Source organism: Eubalaena glacialis, chromosome 6, assembly GCF_028564815.1.
Source record: "Eubalaena glacialis isolate mEubGla1 chromosome 6, mEubGla1.1.hap2.+ XY, whole genome shotgun sequence".
Taxonomy (NCBI): Eukaryota; Metazoa; Chordata; class Mammalia; order Artiodactyla; family Balaenidae; genus Eubalaena; species Eubalaena glacialis.
The window spans coordinates 85,617,426-85,636,206 of record NC_083721.1 but is presented as its reverse complement, the minus strand read 5'-3'; the positions used below and the strand labels follow the sequence as shown (position 1 = coordinate 85,636,206).

General features: G+C 35.6%; 1 protein-coding gene across 8 annotated transcripts in view; it reads left to right on the top strand.

The window, feature by feature from the left end:
- ATP11B (ATPase phospholipid transporting 11B (putative)) overlaps positions 1-18,781 on the top strand; it is a 124,823-nt gene that overhangs the window by 35,889 nt on the left and 70,153 nt on the right. For all 8 annotated transcript variants that reach the window (XM_061194446.1, XM_061194447.1, XM_061194440.1 and 5 more), the window contains 8 exons: positions 880-987; positions 1,175-1,303; positions 1,931-2,034; positions 9,850-9,897; positions 12,049-12,113; positions 14,625-14,706; positions 16,668-16,818; positions 17,915-18,112. In XM_061194446.1, coding sequence (XP_061050429.1) covers positions 880-987; positions 1,175-1,303; positions 1,931-2,034; positions 9,850-9,897; positions 12,049-12,113; positions 14,625-14,706; positions 16,668-16,818; positions 17,915-18,112 — 885 coding nt within the window. The remainder of the gene's footprint in view (positions 1-879; positions 988-1,174; positions 1,304-1,930; positions 2,035-9,849; positions 9,898-12,048; positions 12,114-14,624; positions 14,707-16,667; positions 16,819-17,914; positions 18,113-18,781) is intronic.

The window sequence follows — 18,781 nt, the reverse complement described above, 5'->3', positions numbered from 1 at the left end:
TAAGGAGCTAGTGAGCCACAACTAAGGAGCCCGCAAGCCACAACTAAGGGGCCCTCCTGCCGCAACTAAGACTCAGTGCAAGCAAATAAAAAATAAATAAATAAATATTTTTTAAAAATTGCCACTCTTTAACATTTAATCAAAGATTCTTTGTGAAATGCTTGTTTCCCTTTTTTTAATATAAATTTATTTTTATTTATTTATTTTTGGCTGCATTGGGTCTTTGTTGCTGTGCGCGGGCTTTCTCTAGTTGCAGCGAGCGGGGACTACTCTTCGTTGCAGTGCATGGGCTTCTCATTGCGGTGACTTCTCTTGTTGCAGAGCACTGGCTCTAGGTGCACAGGCTTCAGTAGTTGTGGCTCGTGGGGTCAGTAGTTGTGGCTCATGGGCTCTAGAGCGCAGGCTCAGTAGTTGTGGCACACGGGCTTAGTTGCTCCATGGCATGTGGGATCTTCCCAGACCAGGGCTCGAACCCGTGTCCCCTGCATTAGCAGGCAGATTCTTAACCACTGCACCACCAGGGAGGTCCCTAAATTTCAGAACTTTTTGAAGACACAGGGATAGAAGAAATCTGGTAGTGAGAAAGTGAACGGTGAAAAAAAAGGCCCATTAAGGTGACGTAGAAGGAGCCTCCCATAAGGAAGCTGAGGAGGAGTAATTAGAGAGATAGTGTGAAAACCAGGAACATGTATGTGATGAAAACCAAGAGAAGAGAGTGTTTCTAGTAGTGATGAATGTCAAATACCTGAGTCAGAATAGCCTAACATAATTCTAATGAATGAAATGTTTGAGGGAAGTTTTTATGTTTCTTTTTCTCATTTGATAAAAAGTATCTTCTAATACTAAGAGGGGCATTTTTTATTCTTTTGATGTTTACAGGGATATGAAGATTGGTTAAGACATAACTCAGATAATGAAGTTAATGGAGCTCCTGTTTATGTTGTTCGAAGTGGTGGCCTTGTAAAAACTAGATCAAAAAACATTCGGGTATGCACTTAGTAAATAATAGAAATCAATTATATTTTGAAATCACAAATTCTCTGATTATGTTTTAGTTAAAAGTCTGCTTTCCTACATTAAAATATTATGATAGACCACTTGTTTAGAACTCAGTAAAATTAAGTCCTTGCCTTTTAAAATCTGTATATCCACTTTTCCCCAAAATTCTTCATAGGTGGGTGATATTGTTCGAGTAGCCAAAGATGAAATTTTCCCTGCAGATTTGGTGCTTCTGTCCTCAGATCGACTTGATGGTTCTTGTCACGTTACAACTGCTAGCTTGGATGGAGAAACTAACCTGAAGGTTTGCACATGCTTATGTTTGAGTGTAGCTCTTGGTGAACAAAATGTCTTTGGATTATAGTAGTATTTTCCTTTGGTTAAGGTAATAAAGTTTGACCTGATAAAGGAGAAATGTTTTCAATTACTGAAACTTTTTAAAAGTTAAGTTTTTTTTAAAGAAATAATGTTATTATACATTTACTTCAAGGATAGCCTCACATAATTTAGTCAAGTTTAAGAAAAGTGAAAAGTGTTTTTAGGAAAAAAATAATCTTCTAATACATTGGTGCTTTTTTAGATAGGGGACACATTTACATTTTTCTCAATTTTCAAAGTATTAATACAATCAAGGATTTTATTTGATTCACTTTTTTCCCCCTATTAAATTTTTTATAATAAACTTAGAGCAGTAATGACTGTTAACACAGACTTAATTTCCTGGTATGCAAATGTCCTCTGTAGACAGGTAATCACAGTAGCTCCTTTTACTACTTGTTATTTTACATTCTTCTTTCTCTTCTGCCATCTAGCTAAGTGATCTCAGCTACAGAATGCTGTGATTTCATATGTAAAAGAGGTTTGAAATAAATGTTACCTAAAGTCCCATGTAGATCTCAAAACTGTGTGATTTAATTTTTCTTTTTTTCAGACCCATGTGGCAGTTCCAGAAACAGCAGTATTACAAACAGTTGCCAATTTGGACACTCTTATAGCTGTGATAGAATGTCAGCAACCAGAAGCAGACTTGTACAGGTATGGTGTGATAATCATCATACTCATTTTAAGTTCTGTTTACAGATTTCGTTTTTACAATGATAAACGTGCACTGAGTTAGCTAATTGACATTATTGGGGGGAGCAAGGTGGGAGATCTGTTAAAGGGGAAAAAAGCTAAAAGCAGAATTTGCCAGAATTCTAAGCCAAAGTATTAATTCAAAAGCCATGCTTTTATTCACATGTTCTTTCCTATTCTACTTTGGTATGAATTGGCTTTATAACAATAGCAATAAACTTTATAACTATAATAGTTACAACAGAAATAAGATTATTTCCTTAGAAGAAAATAATCTAATGGTGTGCATGTGTGTGTGCGTGTGTATGTATGTGCTCCATGAAGGCAAGGGCCATGTCTTTGTGTTCAGTAGGAACTAACTCCTTTTAACATTACAATTTACTAAATATTAATACAGTATAAGTCATCTTTCGGTGAGTGCTATGCTAATTATTGTGGTCTATGGAATGGAAACAACTTTTTATTATTAAAGACTTCCATGAGAAACTACTCATTTTTACTCAATAACTGGTGATAGAATATAAATTATAACCACATTGTAAAAATTACCCTCAGCTTCTTGTCATATTCTCCATCTCCATTTGTTGGTTGAAATGTTTTAAAATCTTATCACTAGTCATTGGATTTTTCAGATCTCTTACATATCTTTATTCTGGATCCATATATTTATAATGGAGTTTTCTCTGTGATATTATTAAGATCTTGCATTTTCATCAAAGTCAAATATGGATACAATACGGAGTTTTCCAATTAACTGTAAAAATTTGGAGTTCTATGCTTTAAGAGCATTTAAATTATAAGATAGATTTAACTGTGAAGAATTTAGTACTCTAAGAGTTCTCTATTGCTGTTATTTCCAAGTCTCAGGCAAGGGTGAATTATTAAAAGATTAGTATTAAAAACTAGAAAATGATGCAGCATTAAGAAAGCATAAGATTAATATGAGATCAAATGTAACTAATGCTTTGGTGGGTGGTTTTACATTATTTGGAAAATGGGGAGAAAGTTTAAAAAAACTTTTTTTTAAACAAGAAATAATTCACTGTTAAATATAAGGTGTTCCTCTTTATTTTCTCTTTTCCTCTTCCTTACTGAAAGTATATTTTTTTTGAAATACAAATGTAATGTAATTACTACAGAAGACTTTTGTACTAGAAAAATAACTCATAATTAATTATACCACTACTTTAAAATTTTTATTGCTGTTTTTATTCATTCATTCAACAAATTATTGTTGAGCACCTTTGTGCTCATTATGATAAGTGATAAATAAGATTAATAAGCACAGTTTCCATCCTTGAGGAACTCACAGCTGTAAAGATATTTTATGTATCTCTAACTGTATTTTTTCAGTTTACTATACTATATGCTATTTATAAGGGAGATATTGAAAGCATTTTTAATGTCCAAGTAGGAGGAATGCTTAAATGGCTTTATGGTATAGATGTAAGATGAATTAGGTAGGTAATAAAAATGATGCTTTCAAAGAATTTAATGACATAGGAACATACTGAAATACAATGTTGAATAAAATGTTATAGAGCTGTAGTCTCATATGATCCCAATTATATAAAAAGAAATGTGTATGTATGTGTATTTGATAGGTAGTTAAGTAGTTAGATAGAAAAAATAAATAGGTATAGAGAGAAAGAAAAACCTAGAGGAATTACATGTCAGAATGTTAGTACTTATTTCTTGGTAGGATTTCAGCTGCTTTTTAATCACCTTTTTTATTCTCCATATTTTCTAATATTTCTTGAAAGAATATGGATTGCCTTTGTGGTTTTTTAAAGTATTTTCCATCTTACTGCACAGTATTCTTAATGATCTTTTTTAATGGCTGCATAATAGTCTAAGTGAACGTACTAGAACCTAACGGTTCCCCAGTCTTTCCATACTTAACTCTTCCATTGTTTTGCTATTAGAAATATTGCATGACACCTTATTACATATAAGTTCATGAACTCAGAATCCAGTAGTTAGATAGTTAATCATTCCCTCCTCTTTGGTACAACTTGTTCACTTGGCTTCCAGGACATTTCCCTCTCTTGATTTTCCTCTTACTTCAGTAGTCCCTCCTTCTCAATCTCTTTGGCTGATTTCTCCTCTTCTCTCTGACTTCTTCATGTTAGAGTGCCCCAGGACTATCCTCAGTCCTCTTCCCTCCTCTACCTATACCTTTCACTATCTGAACTCACTCTTTGTGATCTCATCCCAGCTGATGGCTTTCAAGACCATCTATATGCTGATGACTCCAAATTTATATCTCAATCCCAGATTTCTTTCCTAGTCTTCAGATTCTTATATCGAACTTCCTGTTCCACAATTCCACTTAGATATTTAGTAAAAATCTCAAATGAATCATGTTGAAAACTGAATTCCTGATCTTTCCTCCAGAAGTTTTTATGCTAACGGCCTTTCCCATTTCAGCTGATGACAGTCCATCTTTTCAGTTGTTCAGGCCAGAAACCTTGGAGTCAGCCATGACTCCTTCATCCCCTCTCCGCTCACCTCTTCTCACCTCCTCTCCCACATCTCATCCCAATCCATCAGAATATCTTACTGGTTTACCTTCAAAATACGTCCAGAACCTGACCATCTTTCACCCCCTTCTCTGCTACTAAATTGATCCAAACCAGCATTATCTCCTGCTTGGATTACTGCTATCAAAGGCTTCCTTACTGGTTTTTCTGCTTTTACTCTTCTTTCCCTTGCAGTCAGTCTGTTCTCACAAAAGCAACCAGAGTCATCCTTTTTAAATGTAAGTCAGATCATGGCATTCCTCTGCCCAAACCTTACAATGGCTTTTCTGTCTCACTCATATCTTTATAATGATCTTACTGATTGCCTCCATCCCCAACTGATCTCTGATCTAATTTTTGACCCTTCTCCCTCTTGCCTCACCCTCCAGCTACACTGGCCTCCTTATTTTCCCTTGAACATGCCATATCCACTTCTACCTTTTCACTAGCTGTTCTTTATCTAACTCCTTTACCACCTTCTAGTCTTTGCTTAAATCACCTCTTCAGTAAGACCTACTTTGACTGTTTAATACTGTGACTTAATCCTTCTTACCCTCTCCTGCTTTTTTTTAATAGCACATAATACCTTCTAGTATACTATGTAATGTACTTATTTATTATGTTTGTTGCTTATTATCTCCTTCTCCAACTAAATTGTAAACTCAAGGACAGACATCTTTGTGTGTTTTGTTCACTGATGTATCCCAAGCACCTAGAACAGATCTGGCATATAGGAGGCCTTACTACATGTTTGTTGACAGTTGAAAAGAATAACTCTTATGGACTTAATTTTATGCACTTAAGTTTTTCCTTTTATTGAATTCTGTGATATATGCAACTAAGATTTGTGTGTGTTAAATTCACTTAACTATGGAATTGAAATACCTAAAACAGAATAGACACTCAATAAATATCTGTTGAATGAGTAAATGAATGATAGAGTTCCACAGTATTACTTAATCAAAGGATTTGAGAACATTTTTATTGCCCATTTATTCATCATATATTGAGTGCCTCCAATAACTGAGGCATAGTGCTAGATACTGGGAATGCAGCAGTAAAGAAACAGTTATAGCTCCTGACTCCTAGAGTTTATAGTCTAATACTAGATTATTCCCTAAGAACAGACAGAGCTGCAAAAGTGGAATTATTAGATTAAAACCCTAATCGAATTTGGCCTTTATTAAACCTACTGACACGTTACTTTCCAAAAACATTGGATTAATTTTTATTGCTATGAGCTAAGTATAAGTTTATGAGGCTTATTATTGTTTCAAAATGTTACTAGTATTAAGTTTTGTTTTTTGTGTTTTTTAAATTTATTTATTTATTTATTTTTGGCTGCGTTGGGGCTTCGTTGCTGTGCGCGGGTGTCCCCTGCATTGGCAGGCAGATTCTTAACCACTGTGCCACCAGGGAAGTCCCTAGTATTAAGTATTATAGTTTTTAAATTTTCGCTAATTTTGTAGAATAGTTCTGTAGTTTTAAAACTAGTTTTAATTTATTGTTTTACTAGAAAGGCTGAACAGGGAGTTCCCTGGCAGTCCAGTGGTTAGGACTCGGCGCTTTCACTCCCAGGGCCTGAGTTCAATCGCTGGTTGAGGAACTAAGATCCTGCAAGCCATGCAGCACGGCCAAGAAAAAAAAGGAAGGAAAGAAAAAAAAGAAAGGCTGAACATTTTTCTGTGTTTATTAATTTTTCTCCTTTGAACATTGTCAGTTCCTTCCCAATTACCTATTAGTTAACAGTGGTTACATTATTTCCCTTTTTCTTTTTTTTTAAATAAATTTATTTATTATTTTTGGCTGCATTGGGTCTTTGTTGCTGCGCACGGGCTTTTCTCTAGTTGCGGCGAGCGAGGGCTATTCGTTGTGGTGCACGGGCTTCTCATTGCGGTGGCTTCTCTTGTTGCGGAGCACGGGCTCTAGGTGCACGGGCTTCAGTACTTGTGGCTGGCGGGCTCTAGAGCACAGGCTCAGTAGTTGTGGCCCACGGGCTCCAGAGCGCAGGCTCAGTAGTTGTGGTGCACGGGCTTAGTTGCTCTGCGGCATGTGGAATCTTCCCGGACCAGGGCTGAAACCCTTGTTCCCTGCATTGGCAGGTAGATTCTTAACCACTGCGCCACCAGGGAAGTCCACATTATTTCCTTTTAAAAAACTTTAACAGCTTATTGAGGAGAGGCTAGAGTATGGTTAAGAAATTATCTCTGCCCAACCACTGGAAGAAATAAAAACTAGGAGAGTCTTCTGTTTAGGTACAGACTCTAGCAGGTGCCTATTTCACAGTATTCTCCATAGTCTCTTTCCTTGGCTCCTTTGCTCTTTTTGTTCTTTTTTTTTATTCTTTCTATTCTCTTTATTTTTTGTAGACTCCAACTCATCAGTTCTACTTCTAGGAATTTTTCCTAACAAAATAATGAAATTCTGCTTCTAGAAATATATCTTAATGAAAATGTGAAAAGATATGTACACTGGCTTGTTCAGGGCTATATTGTTTAGACTGTCCATAAGTTGGGGAAAAAACCTAAGCTTCTGTCAGTAGTGAATTACTTAAATAAATTATGCAGTGACCCAAAAATACAATGCTATGTGTGGCCATTAAAAGTAATGATGTGGATCTGTATTTTTGACAGGACATGTTAAGTGGGGAGAAAATGTTACCAACAGTATTTATGATATGATCCCATTTTTGTTTTTAAGATACATACATATTTATATGTGCATGGGAAAAAAGCCTGGAAAACATACCTCAAAATATTAATAATGTTTTATTTGAGTAGTGGGATTACTGATGATTGTTATTTCCTTTTTGTCATCTTTTTACATTGTCTGAATCATTTTATAAAGTATGTGTATTTGAGTGTATTTAGTCTTTATCAGTAAAGAATAATAAAGCTCTTTTCCATTTTGAAACAAATCATAGTGTGGGTTTGGAGAAAGGGCTACGGAAAGTGCAGAATGAGTTAATCCAGCATGGTACCAGCATGAACAAATACAGGAAGTGCTTTAGAATCAAGGATAACGGGACAGATAAAATGAAGGAGAACAGGTCTCTTGTTGGCATTTGGCTCAGGAAAATTGAAAGACTGACCACACATTATCTCTGAACAGTGCCTAGGAGTCACCAGCTGAATTGGCTCTTTGAATCTAAATCCAAAGTTTGAGGCTCAAACCAGAGCTACATAAAATTCCGTTAAGTGGAGATAATTAAAAAACAGGACTTCCCTGGCGGTCCAGTGGTTAAGACTCCATGCTTTCACTGCAGGGGGCACGGGTTCGATCCCTGGTTGGGGAACTAAGATCCCGCATGCCACGCGGCACGGCGAAAAAATAAAAATTAAAAAAAAAAAAAAAAAGCAGTGCTTCTCCCTGATACAGGAGGGTGAAGGAAGAAGAAGTAAGAGATTAGCAAGAAATAATGAATCCAAAGTCTGCAAGGGGTAAAGCATCTGTGACCTGGAAACAGGAGGGATAATAGGGGACATTTGGAAAGTCATGCTTAATATTTCTGTGCATAGTTAAAGGATTAACATGAGGCTCTGCCCAGAATTTGCTTCAACTCAGAATTTACCTCTCACTATTATAGAAAGTAATTTTTCACTTGAGTTGACTTTGTGCTATGGAGCTGTTTTGGTAGTGGACGTTGGAACTAAAAGGCCAGGCTATGAAAGTTCATTATAACAACAGGCCACTCACTCTAAATTCAGGAAACCAAAAGTTAAAGAAGCTCTGGAGGTCACTAATAGTTTTTTTGCTTACTACTCTACCCTCCGCACGTAATTCACACATAGTAGTTGCTCAGTGAATATTTGTTGGATAAATGAGTGCATGAATAAGTACATGAATGAGTGAATGAATGATTCTGGTTACCGGAGTCTTTATTTAGTAAACTGTGATAAAAATGTATGAGCATTCATTGTTAGCTAAATAATATATGCATCTCTGTGTAGCAATTATAAAGTCTTATCATGACCAAACTGATAATCATAATAATATATTACATTTGCATTGCCATTTTGAGAACATTTTTTCATTCATTAGTTTGCTCATAGCTGGAGTAGAGATGGCAAGAATATTATTATTATTTTTTTAAAGACAATACTTCCATGTCACCATTTGGAACACCTGGCGTCCCAGTCTGCTCTTAATCATCAGAATACTTAATTTATAGTCAAATGTCAAGTCATCTTTGAGCCTGTGTCCTGTATCCCCAGGCCCAATATATTCCTTGAGTGTCAGAGTTGTGGGTAACTGCATAAAAACTACAGTATCCCACCTTAGGAGGTCGCAGAGATGGGATGGAGAGGGGAGAGTGGCAAGTTGAAGAAAGCCATAGGCAAAGTCCAATCAGTAGTCATTAGAGGGCAAGAAAGGCCCAGGATGTCAATAATCACAGGGGAAAGGAAATGTTGAGGACAAAATCTGAAGGAGAATGAAGGGTGGGAGAGGCCTGAGCCCAGAGGCAGTCTTGATCCAGAAGAGGTCAACCTGAGTCAGGAACCCTGGAGGCTGTGAAGCAAAGGACAATGGATTAGGGGAATCAGACATCACAGAAGAGTTGGACAAGCTTGTACCCATTGGAGAAGGTGACAACACTGCCCATGACGTGTAGCAGCAGCAGGAACAGAGTGAGGTTTCTCTAATACATGGACCCAAAGACTTTAAGTAGCAAGTTGACAAGGGTCATGTACAGAACACTGCCAGCAGCCCCATGTAGACATAGTACAGGATCCCTAAGTCTAGATGCAGGCCAAGAATTGGGCAGAAGGCTTGGGTACCAAAAAGGTCGTGTTGCCAAAGTTGGTGAAATAGACCATGAGGAGAGGTAGAGTGAGGCAGCTGTGGGCAGCAGCAGCAGCTTATAGCGCCAGTGCAGATTCAATACATCATCTGCGAAGCCCAGGAAGATTATGCAGCAGATGGCAAGGAGCACACTTCATGGTGAGGGAAGGCTTTACCCTGCTCCTCCACAAAGCAGTTCAGGAAAGGGAAAGGGGTGAAGCAGAAGAGGATGATAAGGCAAACAGCACCACTGATCGCTCCCTGGGACTCTAAGAATATTAATTTTTTAAAGCTTAATGACTGATTTACCTTTGTAATTTCTCACATGAATATCGGACCATTCATATATGCAAAAGATTGGTTTTGTTTCATATCTAAGAATAGTGCCAGAACTGTCTTAAAATTTTCCACCCATTGATGTCATAAGTAACGTATCATTAGTTTTTTTGTAACATAGTGAATTCTTTGATAGATTCATGGGACGAATGATAATAACTCAACAAATGGAAGAAATTGTAAGGTAAGAATAAATTTGCATTATCCAATCGCTTTTAAGTGAGAATTGTTTGGGGGAGGGACTAAAATCAAGTTAAAGGGAGATTAGATAAGTAAGCAGCATATCATGGGAAAGGGTTAATTTAAAAACATTTAGCATTTCATCTTCTAGTAATTTCTAGCAGCAGCAGATGAGATGAGGATGAAGCAAATGCCAGGAAATGACATCAAAATCATTTAGTAAGATTATTTGTGTACTCGTATTTCTTTGTCTGATATATTAGGTAGTAACATAAAGGAATCATAGTGGTCCCTATCCAGATCCTTACACATCTAAACCTACCACCACATAAGTCTCTAATACAAAAAATGTCTTATGTAATATTTAATAAAAATGTTATGGTCTTCACTTCAAAATCATTCCTTACAAACTAGAATATTTATTGGCCAATAACTTCTTATATACTCTTCTGATTGGTTATTTGGTTGGTTGGTTGTTTTGATTTGTTTTCCTGCAATATTCAGGTTAATTTCTGGTATCTACATGAAAGGCTTTGGGTCATTTCAAAGATTTTCTAATAGGGTGAGATTACATTGTTACTCATGACCACAAAGCTGAATTTAGAATAAACCTTGGAATCAGCCCTTGAACTTCTAATTAACTTAGCACTCCACCTCTTTTCTGGAGATGTTCAATTTATACTGACTGCATGAAATAAGTCACTGACATAAAAAGTTGAATATTTTTGAAAATGAAATCCTCAAGACAGGCTACCAAAAATATGCATCAGCATGGATTCACATTTTTAATAAAAGTGAACACAGGAGCACATTCAATAAACTGTGTAACAAGGTCTTTGTAAGTGTAGGACCCCTGCTGAATAACAGTGACTGGGTTTTATTTTGATTTCTATAGTGACATACTGGGATGCATGTGTGGATACATAGTATGAATTGCATTAAGATATTGTGGCTGGTAAAGGAAAAGATCAATTATGTTACCTTAGCAGGTAGAATGGTTTTAAAAAAAAAGAGAGCCGTGTTCTTTGCTAAAGCAACCAGAGTGAACTGATGGATTATCTTTTAATTTGAAGCTTTCTATCATTATATCCCAATTTTATATGCCAACATGAGCTCAAAGTTTTTCTATTCATTGCTGGAACCAAAACCAAGTAGAAAAGAGCTATAATATGGCTCCTGAATAATTGATTTTGGAATATCCATTCAGTGTGCTCCAGATACAACTATATAATAAAACCATACTTGTTAACCATAGCCCAAACACCTGCCCCCCCCCCCCACTGTGTTCATTGGATTATTTTTTTTTACAGTGTTTAGGTTTGCAGACCTCTTCAGAATTGGTTCAGATTCTGTTTGATTTGGATAACTGTGTATGTATATTTCAGAGAAGCCTTATGATAAGGAATATCAACAAAATTAAGGCTTTTTTACTTATCCATACCAGAGTCTTATCATTTGCTATCACTAAGAAACTACAATTTTCCTTTCTAGTTATTTCTTCTCGTTTTATATCTCCTTTATGGAGAGAAATTCAAACAGCAAGAAGACCTGTGCTCCAAGAAGTATGCAATGCAAGTAGTCAAGTTGTAGTGTTGATCTTGCCTAGAAAAAGTACTAACTCACTTAACTATGTTATCTTTTATAACCTAGTATAATTTTAATTGTGCAGAACTCTTGCAGTTGTATACAAATCATACTACAATTTATGTTTATTTTGCATTTTTTTCTTCACGCAACCTTGTTTACACTGCATTTTAATTCTGTATTTTCCCTTTGAAAACTGTTAATTGATTTTGCTCAAAATTTTAAAATTTTATCTTCTGTAAAACATTTTAAAGTCATTGCTTAATTTTTGGTTTTGTTGAGTTTTATGTTTAAACTTCTGAAACAAGTGGCTTTGTGATTTTATCTACAGGCATAGTCTTATTTCTGAGCCATTGATCTTAAAATGACTGAAATGCTAAGGCAGATATTTGTTGTTATGGTAACTAACATCATGATTGACCTCGACAGCTTTACAGTAGCAGAGATTTTGGTTTTATATGAAAGCATTGTTATAAGTATAGCTGAAGTACCTTCTGTCTGCTAAAGATGCCATTTTAAAATTTAATTGAAATTTTAATATATTCAATGGTTTTGGTTATTTTTTCCCTAGACCTCTGGGGCCAGAGAGTCTCTTGCTTCGTGGAGCCAGATTAAAAAACACAAAAGAAATTTTTGGTTTGTATATATTGAAAATTTAAAATTATAGATTTGTTTTGATGCTTTATATGAAGTATTTTTAAAAGCACAGCATTTGTGGTCTTTTGGTTAGATAATTGATTGTCTATGATAATTTTCTTTCAAAGATTGTATTAATATAATTTTGTGTTGTATTTTTTGTTAATTCCTATTTTTGAGTAATAGGTTAGAACCTTGCTCTTATATTTTCTTTGTGAATACTTCATGCTAAGATAATTCTGGCACTTCTGTTAATGGTGTTGAGAACTATATACTCTGACACCTTGGTGCAGTAAACCACTTGTATAATTCCATTATGATTATTCTTAGATTGGATTGTTAAAACTGCTGACTCATTTGTTCATCCATTTATTCATTCAATGAATTCTTATTGATCTGTGACTATATAACAGATACTGTTGGAACATACACTGACTGGATCAAAAGGATGAATAAATAGTGCTCTTGCATTGTCGAGCTGAACTAATTCACTATGCTCTGAGTCAACTCTAGGTAAATTGTGAAGTCAATGATAACCTGTGGCTGTCAACTGGCTCCTTGCCTTTCAGGAATGGCCTGTCATATTCTGGCCAGCTTATGTTATTCACTGAATATTTACAGCTTTTGAGCTCTTCTTCCTCAGTCTCTTCTTTCCTGTTTACTGTACTGTATCTTATCTCTCAGTATTAGGCTCTCTGATAAAGAATTCCATATATTTTTTAAAAAGGAAAATAACTAGTATGGCAAAGATGTGGAGAAATTGGAACCCTCATACATTGCTGGTGGGAGTATAGAATGTTGCAGCTGCTGTGGAAAATAGTTTGACAGTTCCTCAATAAGTTAAACATAGAATTACCATATCACTCAGCAATTCTGCTTCTAGCTATATACCCTAAAGAATTGAAGACAGGTGCTCAAATAAAGGCTTGTATGAGAATGTTCATAGCAGCACTGTTCACAATAGCCAAAGGGTAGAAACTGCCCAAATGTCTATCAACTAATGAATGGATAAACAAAGTGTAGGATATCCAAGTAATAGAATATTATTCATCCATAAGAAATGAAGTACTGACACATGCTACAACATACATAAACTTTGAAAACATTATGCTGAGTGAACGAAGTCAAACACAAAAGGCCACATATTGTATGATTTCGTTTATACTTAAAATACCCAGAATATGCAAATTCATAGAGACAGAAAGTAGATTAGTGGTTCCCAGCAGCTGGGGAGTGGAGGGGAATTGGGAATGATTGTTTAATGGGTACAGGGTTTTTTTGGCGGGGGGCGGGTGATGAAATAGTCTCAACTTAGATTAGGATGGTTGCACAACATTGTGAATGTAACTAAGTGCCACTGAATTGTATTAAAAAGGCAAACTGTATGTTATGTGTATTTTACCACAGTTTTTAAAAGGGGACCATAGTAAAGTTTTAATGGCAGAAGCCAGAGAAAATCTCCAGGGCTTTTAGGCCCTCTCGTGTAATGCTGTATTTTAACAACTCTCTAGCAGTAACACCTTTCACACTCTTAAAAGTTAGGAAATGTGTATTTGAATGCCTTTAAATGGGTCTGCTATTGTTTTCCTCAGCACCACCTCTCTGTGTTGTACCATTTTGTCTGATTTCTCACATTTCTATAATTTTGGTGCCCTTTGTCATTTGAGTTGTAATCCCTGCCTTGGAAGGATAATTCCAATAGTGAAAATTCCAGTTATTGATCATCTTTCTGTTTCTAGGCATTTTGCTAATCTGTCACACAACTCTCATACCAGTTTTATTAGATATTTTTCCCATTTAAAGGTGGGGAAATTGAGACTCAGAAAGATTAGATAACTTGCTCAAGGTCACAGAACTAATAAGTGGCAGAGCTAGCCTTCAAACCAAGCTCTAACTCCAAAGTTTTTTAGTAAGACTGGTCTTACCCCAGTTTTAGTCCCCTTACTACTGTCATTCTCATCTCAGTCATTCACACAGGCACATATTTTTAAAATAGCACTTTCCTTGTGTTTATTTCATTTACTCTGGCAGATTCCATATTATCTTTCCAGTGTTTATGAGATTATGTCTAGACTCCAGATTCTGGCATTCAAGGTCTTTCAAACTGACGCCAATCCATTGTTACAGCCTAACAGAAAGCGCTTTTCTATTTCTTTGTTAACACTGTTTGCTCTGTCTATAATAGCCTTCCCTGCCTTCTTTATCTTTCCAAATTCTTTCCTCCATCAATTCCAACTCAGATAATACCTCTTTCATTCAGATATTCCAGTTATAATTCAGGAACAGAATTATATGCCACATGCCTTCCTCATTCAGCAGGTTGAATGACTGGAATTTCCCCAAATTGCACTTGGAAAGCCTTTTAAAAAAAACTCCAGAAAGACTTAAAGGAAAGCCAAATTCTGACAACTCTCAGATGATACAGTTTCTTAGATTTTCTTTCGTGCTAGTGAGTACATTTCTTTTGTGAAATATGGTAGAGGATTATCTTAAGACTGTTTTGTTTTGCAGGTGTTGCTGTGTATACTGGAATGGAAACTAAGATGGCATTAAATTACAAGAGCAAATCACAGAAACGATCTGCAGTAGAAAAGTAAGAAAACTATTTTCATTTATTTACACATAAATATGACTTTTTAAAAATTAATTTATTTGCTTGCACTGGGTCTTAGTTGGCGGCAGGCAGGCTCCTTAGTTGTCGCTCGAGGGCTCCTTAGTTGCAGCATGTGAACTCTTAGTTGTGGCATGCATGTGGGATCTAGTTCCCTGACCAGGGATCAAACCCAGGCCCCCTGCATTGGGAGCGCAGAGTCTTAACCACTGAGCCACCATGGAAGTCCCAATATGACTATTGATATGTATATTATTCTATATGTATAAAATGTGTATATAAAAATAAATATTTCAAGTCAACAAAAGATGGTATCCTTGAAGATAGGGATGGTTTCTCATTTTTATTTATTTAATTTTAATTTATTGAAATATAGTTGACATAAAATATTATGTTAGTTTCAGGTGTAGTACATAGTGATTTGACATTTGCATACATTATGAAATGATCACCACAGTAAGTTGAGTAATTGTCTGTCCCCATACAAAGTTATTGCAATATTATTGACCATATTCCTTATGCTGTATATTACATTCTCATGGCTTACTTATTTTATAACCCAAGGTTTGTATCTCTTAATCCCTTTCACCTATTTCACCCATCCCCCCAATAGCAGCAAGCAACCACCTATTTGTATCTATGAGTCTGTTTTCATTTTGTTTTGTTTTGTTTGTTTTTTAATATTTATTTATTTATTTATTTGATGTGGACCATTTTTGAAAGTCTTTATTGAATTTGTTACAATGTTGCTTCTGTTTTATGTTTTTGGTTTTTTTTGGCTGTAAGGCATGTGGGATCTTAGCTCCTCAACCAGGGACTGTGTGTGTGTTCTTAGCTCCCTGACCAGGGATCGAACCCGCACCCCCTGCATTGGAAAGCAGAGTCTTAACCACTGGACCACCAGGGAAGTCCCTGTTTTGTTTTTCTAGATTCCACATATAAGTGAGATCATACGGTATTTGTCTTTTTCTGTCTGACTTAGCATAATGACCTCTAGATTCATCCATGTTGTCACAAATGGCAAGATTTCATTTTTTTTTCCCCCAGAGAAAAGACTCTTGGGAGTCTCCCTGCCTAATGGGAGACTTAGGCAGGTTTATTGGCTATGGGGAAGTACCAACATAAAGGGTGTACCAGTGAGCCACTGCCACCAAATTGCTGCATCATAAACTGTCCTACAACTCATTCACTTCCATTCATTGTCACAGATGAGTGGATTGGCTGAGGGTCAGCTGAGCTCTGCCGGGAGGAGCTGGGATGACTCAGCATTGCCTCTCATGTCTCTCTTCTTCCTGGGACAGGCTAATGCAGAAATGTCCTCTTCTTTTTTTTTTTTTTTTTTTTTTTAATGATTTATTTATTTATTTTTGGCTGCATTGGGTCTTCGTTGCTGTGTGCAGGCTTTCTCTAGTTGCGGCGCGCGGGGGCTACTCTTCATTGCTGTGCGAAGGCTCCTCATTGCAGTGGATTCTCTTGTTGCGGAGCATGGGCTCTAGGCGTGGGCTTCAGTAGTTGTGGCACACGGGCTCAGTAGTTGTGGCTCACGGGCTCTAGAGCACAGGCTCAGTAGTTGTGGCACACACGTGCTTAGTTGCTCCGCGGCATGTGGGATCTTCCTGGACCAGGGCTCAAACCCATGTCCCTGCGTTGGCAGGCGGATTCTTAACCACTGCACCACCAGAGAAGCCCACTATAAGCATTTTGAACGGTAGTTAACTATAGTAAATACGCTTGTAATCTTATGTATCTGTTCTTTTATTGCTAGTAAATGGATTGAATTGAATGGTCATTTCTTAAAAACAAAGACTGTGTCCTTTAAATAGCTACTGTAATATCTTATATATTGATATTTAGTATCTTATTTAATACCAATGTTAATTTCCAAACAAATGAGTATAGTAACATATAATTGATACATTTTATATTCTCTTTCTTCATTTCAGGTCAATGAATACATTTTTGATAATTTATCTAATAATCCTTATTTCTGAAGCCATCATCAGTACTATCTTGAAATATACATGGCAAGCTGAAGAAAAATGGGATGAACCTTGGTATAACCAAAAAACAGAACATCAAAGAAATAGTAGTAAGGTACTTCATGGTGTTCTTGACTCTGTTACAAAGAAAATTTTATTCTTTGGAAATTTTATTTCTTTTAATGCTTTGGTAGTGACTTCTGATAGGAGTGACCACTGTCATCCCTAAAACTATCACTATTCAAGGGTGACAAAAGGATATTGCACGTGAAGAGTAGCCAGCATGTTTGTACTGGTATGCTTTTTACATTTTACAGCATAAGCAGTTATATTCCCTATGGCATGACTTGAGTAATTAAAAGAGATCACAGACATTTAAGTCATCTGTATTGGCATTCCACTTCAGTACTACAAATTGAAATTTTTATTCTATTTACTGTATGTAAATAGAATTTTCAATTCTATCAGAATAATTCAAGGAGTCTTACTGTCAATATATTGGTGGTATGAAGTAAATACAAATTATGTCATAAAAAGTTTTAAACTGATTAAATATGGACTACCAGGAGAAGTTAACCTGCAATTTTGGTAAATTGTTCTCCAAATTTCACTTTAGATTAAAGTACAAATATTGGAAGATAAGTCTGAATCTCAAGAGACCAAAAAGGAGATAATCACAGGAACACATTTTCAGTATCATTTACAATTAGGTATTTTATCTTTTACAGAACATATTTTAAAATGTGGAACTGCTATGCCATTGAAGTAGGCTATTCCTGTGTAATCTGTAATTGAGAGTTTTAATTTCTAGCAGTTCTAGCCTAGCAATTATTTTACATTTTTAAAATTACAGTCAATTTTTAGTTATCTGTGATTTTGACGTGTAGAAATAGAATGGTAAGTATGCTACAGAGGATCTAATTATAATTTTGCCGTAAGTAATTTCAGTCACACCAGGCTTTTTTGGTAGCTTCTAAAAAGTAACAAATTAAGTAATTTGGTTTTAACCTTTCTTCTTTTAATTTGTTCAAGATTCTAATGAGCAATAAAATAACCAAAAGAGATGTGTTAAAAAGACAATTCAGTAAATGAATTTCAATTCATGAGACTTTTCTGCTTCAGAATATAGTTGATGGTCTGTTTAGATATGAAACTATCTGATAATTTTCTTCATATTTTTCTCTTATCAAGCAATCATTTTTTTCCCCTAGATTCTGAAATTTATTTCAGACTTCCTTGCTTTTTTGGTACTCTACAATTTCATCATTCCAATTTCATTATATGTGACAGTCGAAATGCAGAAATTTCTTGGATCATTTTTTATTGGCTGGGATCTTGATCTCTATCATGAAGAATCAGATCAGAAAGCTCAAGTCAATACTTCTGATCTGAATGAAGAACTTGGACAGGTAAAAATGATCCGTTTTTTTTCTAATTTGTTATTTTTATCAAAATAATGTGTACAAAGACTAATAAAACTAAATATTACAAGGCTTATACAAAAAACAGCCCCACTTTCTTTGCTCCACACCTAATTTCTTGTTTCCCATTTTGAAATCTTAAGCTGTTTCTTTCATTATTTAGCACTGTATTTCTATATAGTATTCTTTCTTGATTTTTAAATTTGAGACATTATTTACTATGGAATATAGATATAATACTACTCTACTCCTTCCACACACATACCCAGACATATACCCACATTGCCTCCCCATGACACCCCAGTATTGTTAAATCACAATTTGGGATTTAATAAATATTCATTTACCTTGTTAAGACTGTTTTGATATTATTTACTAATTCCTAGTTCTCTTTGTTTGTTCTGTAATACTATACTTACATTTTTCTTTCTTATGTATTTTGGTTTTGCTGGAGTTAATTGCTCTTTTTTATTTGCTTAATTTTCAATTACCACAAACAAATCTCTGACAAGTATATGAACCATCTCTCCACGTATTCAAACACACCAGGTAATCTGAGATTTCCTTTCTCTTTCTTGTTATCTTGCTCACTTTCTGTTTTGAAGCCTTTTATTTTTCTGCTTCAATTTGGACTTCATTCTGGGCCTGCTTCTCAGC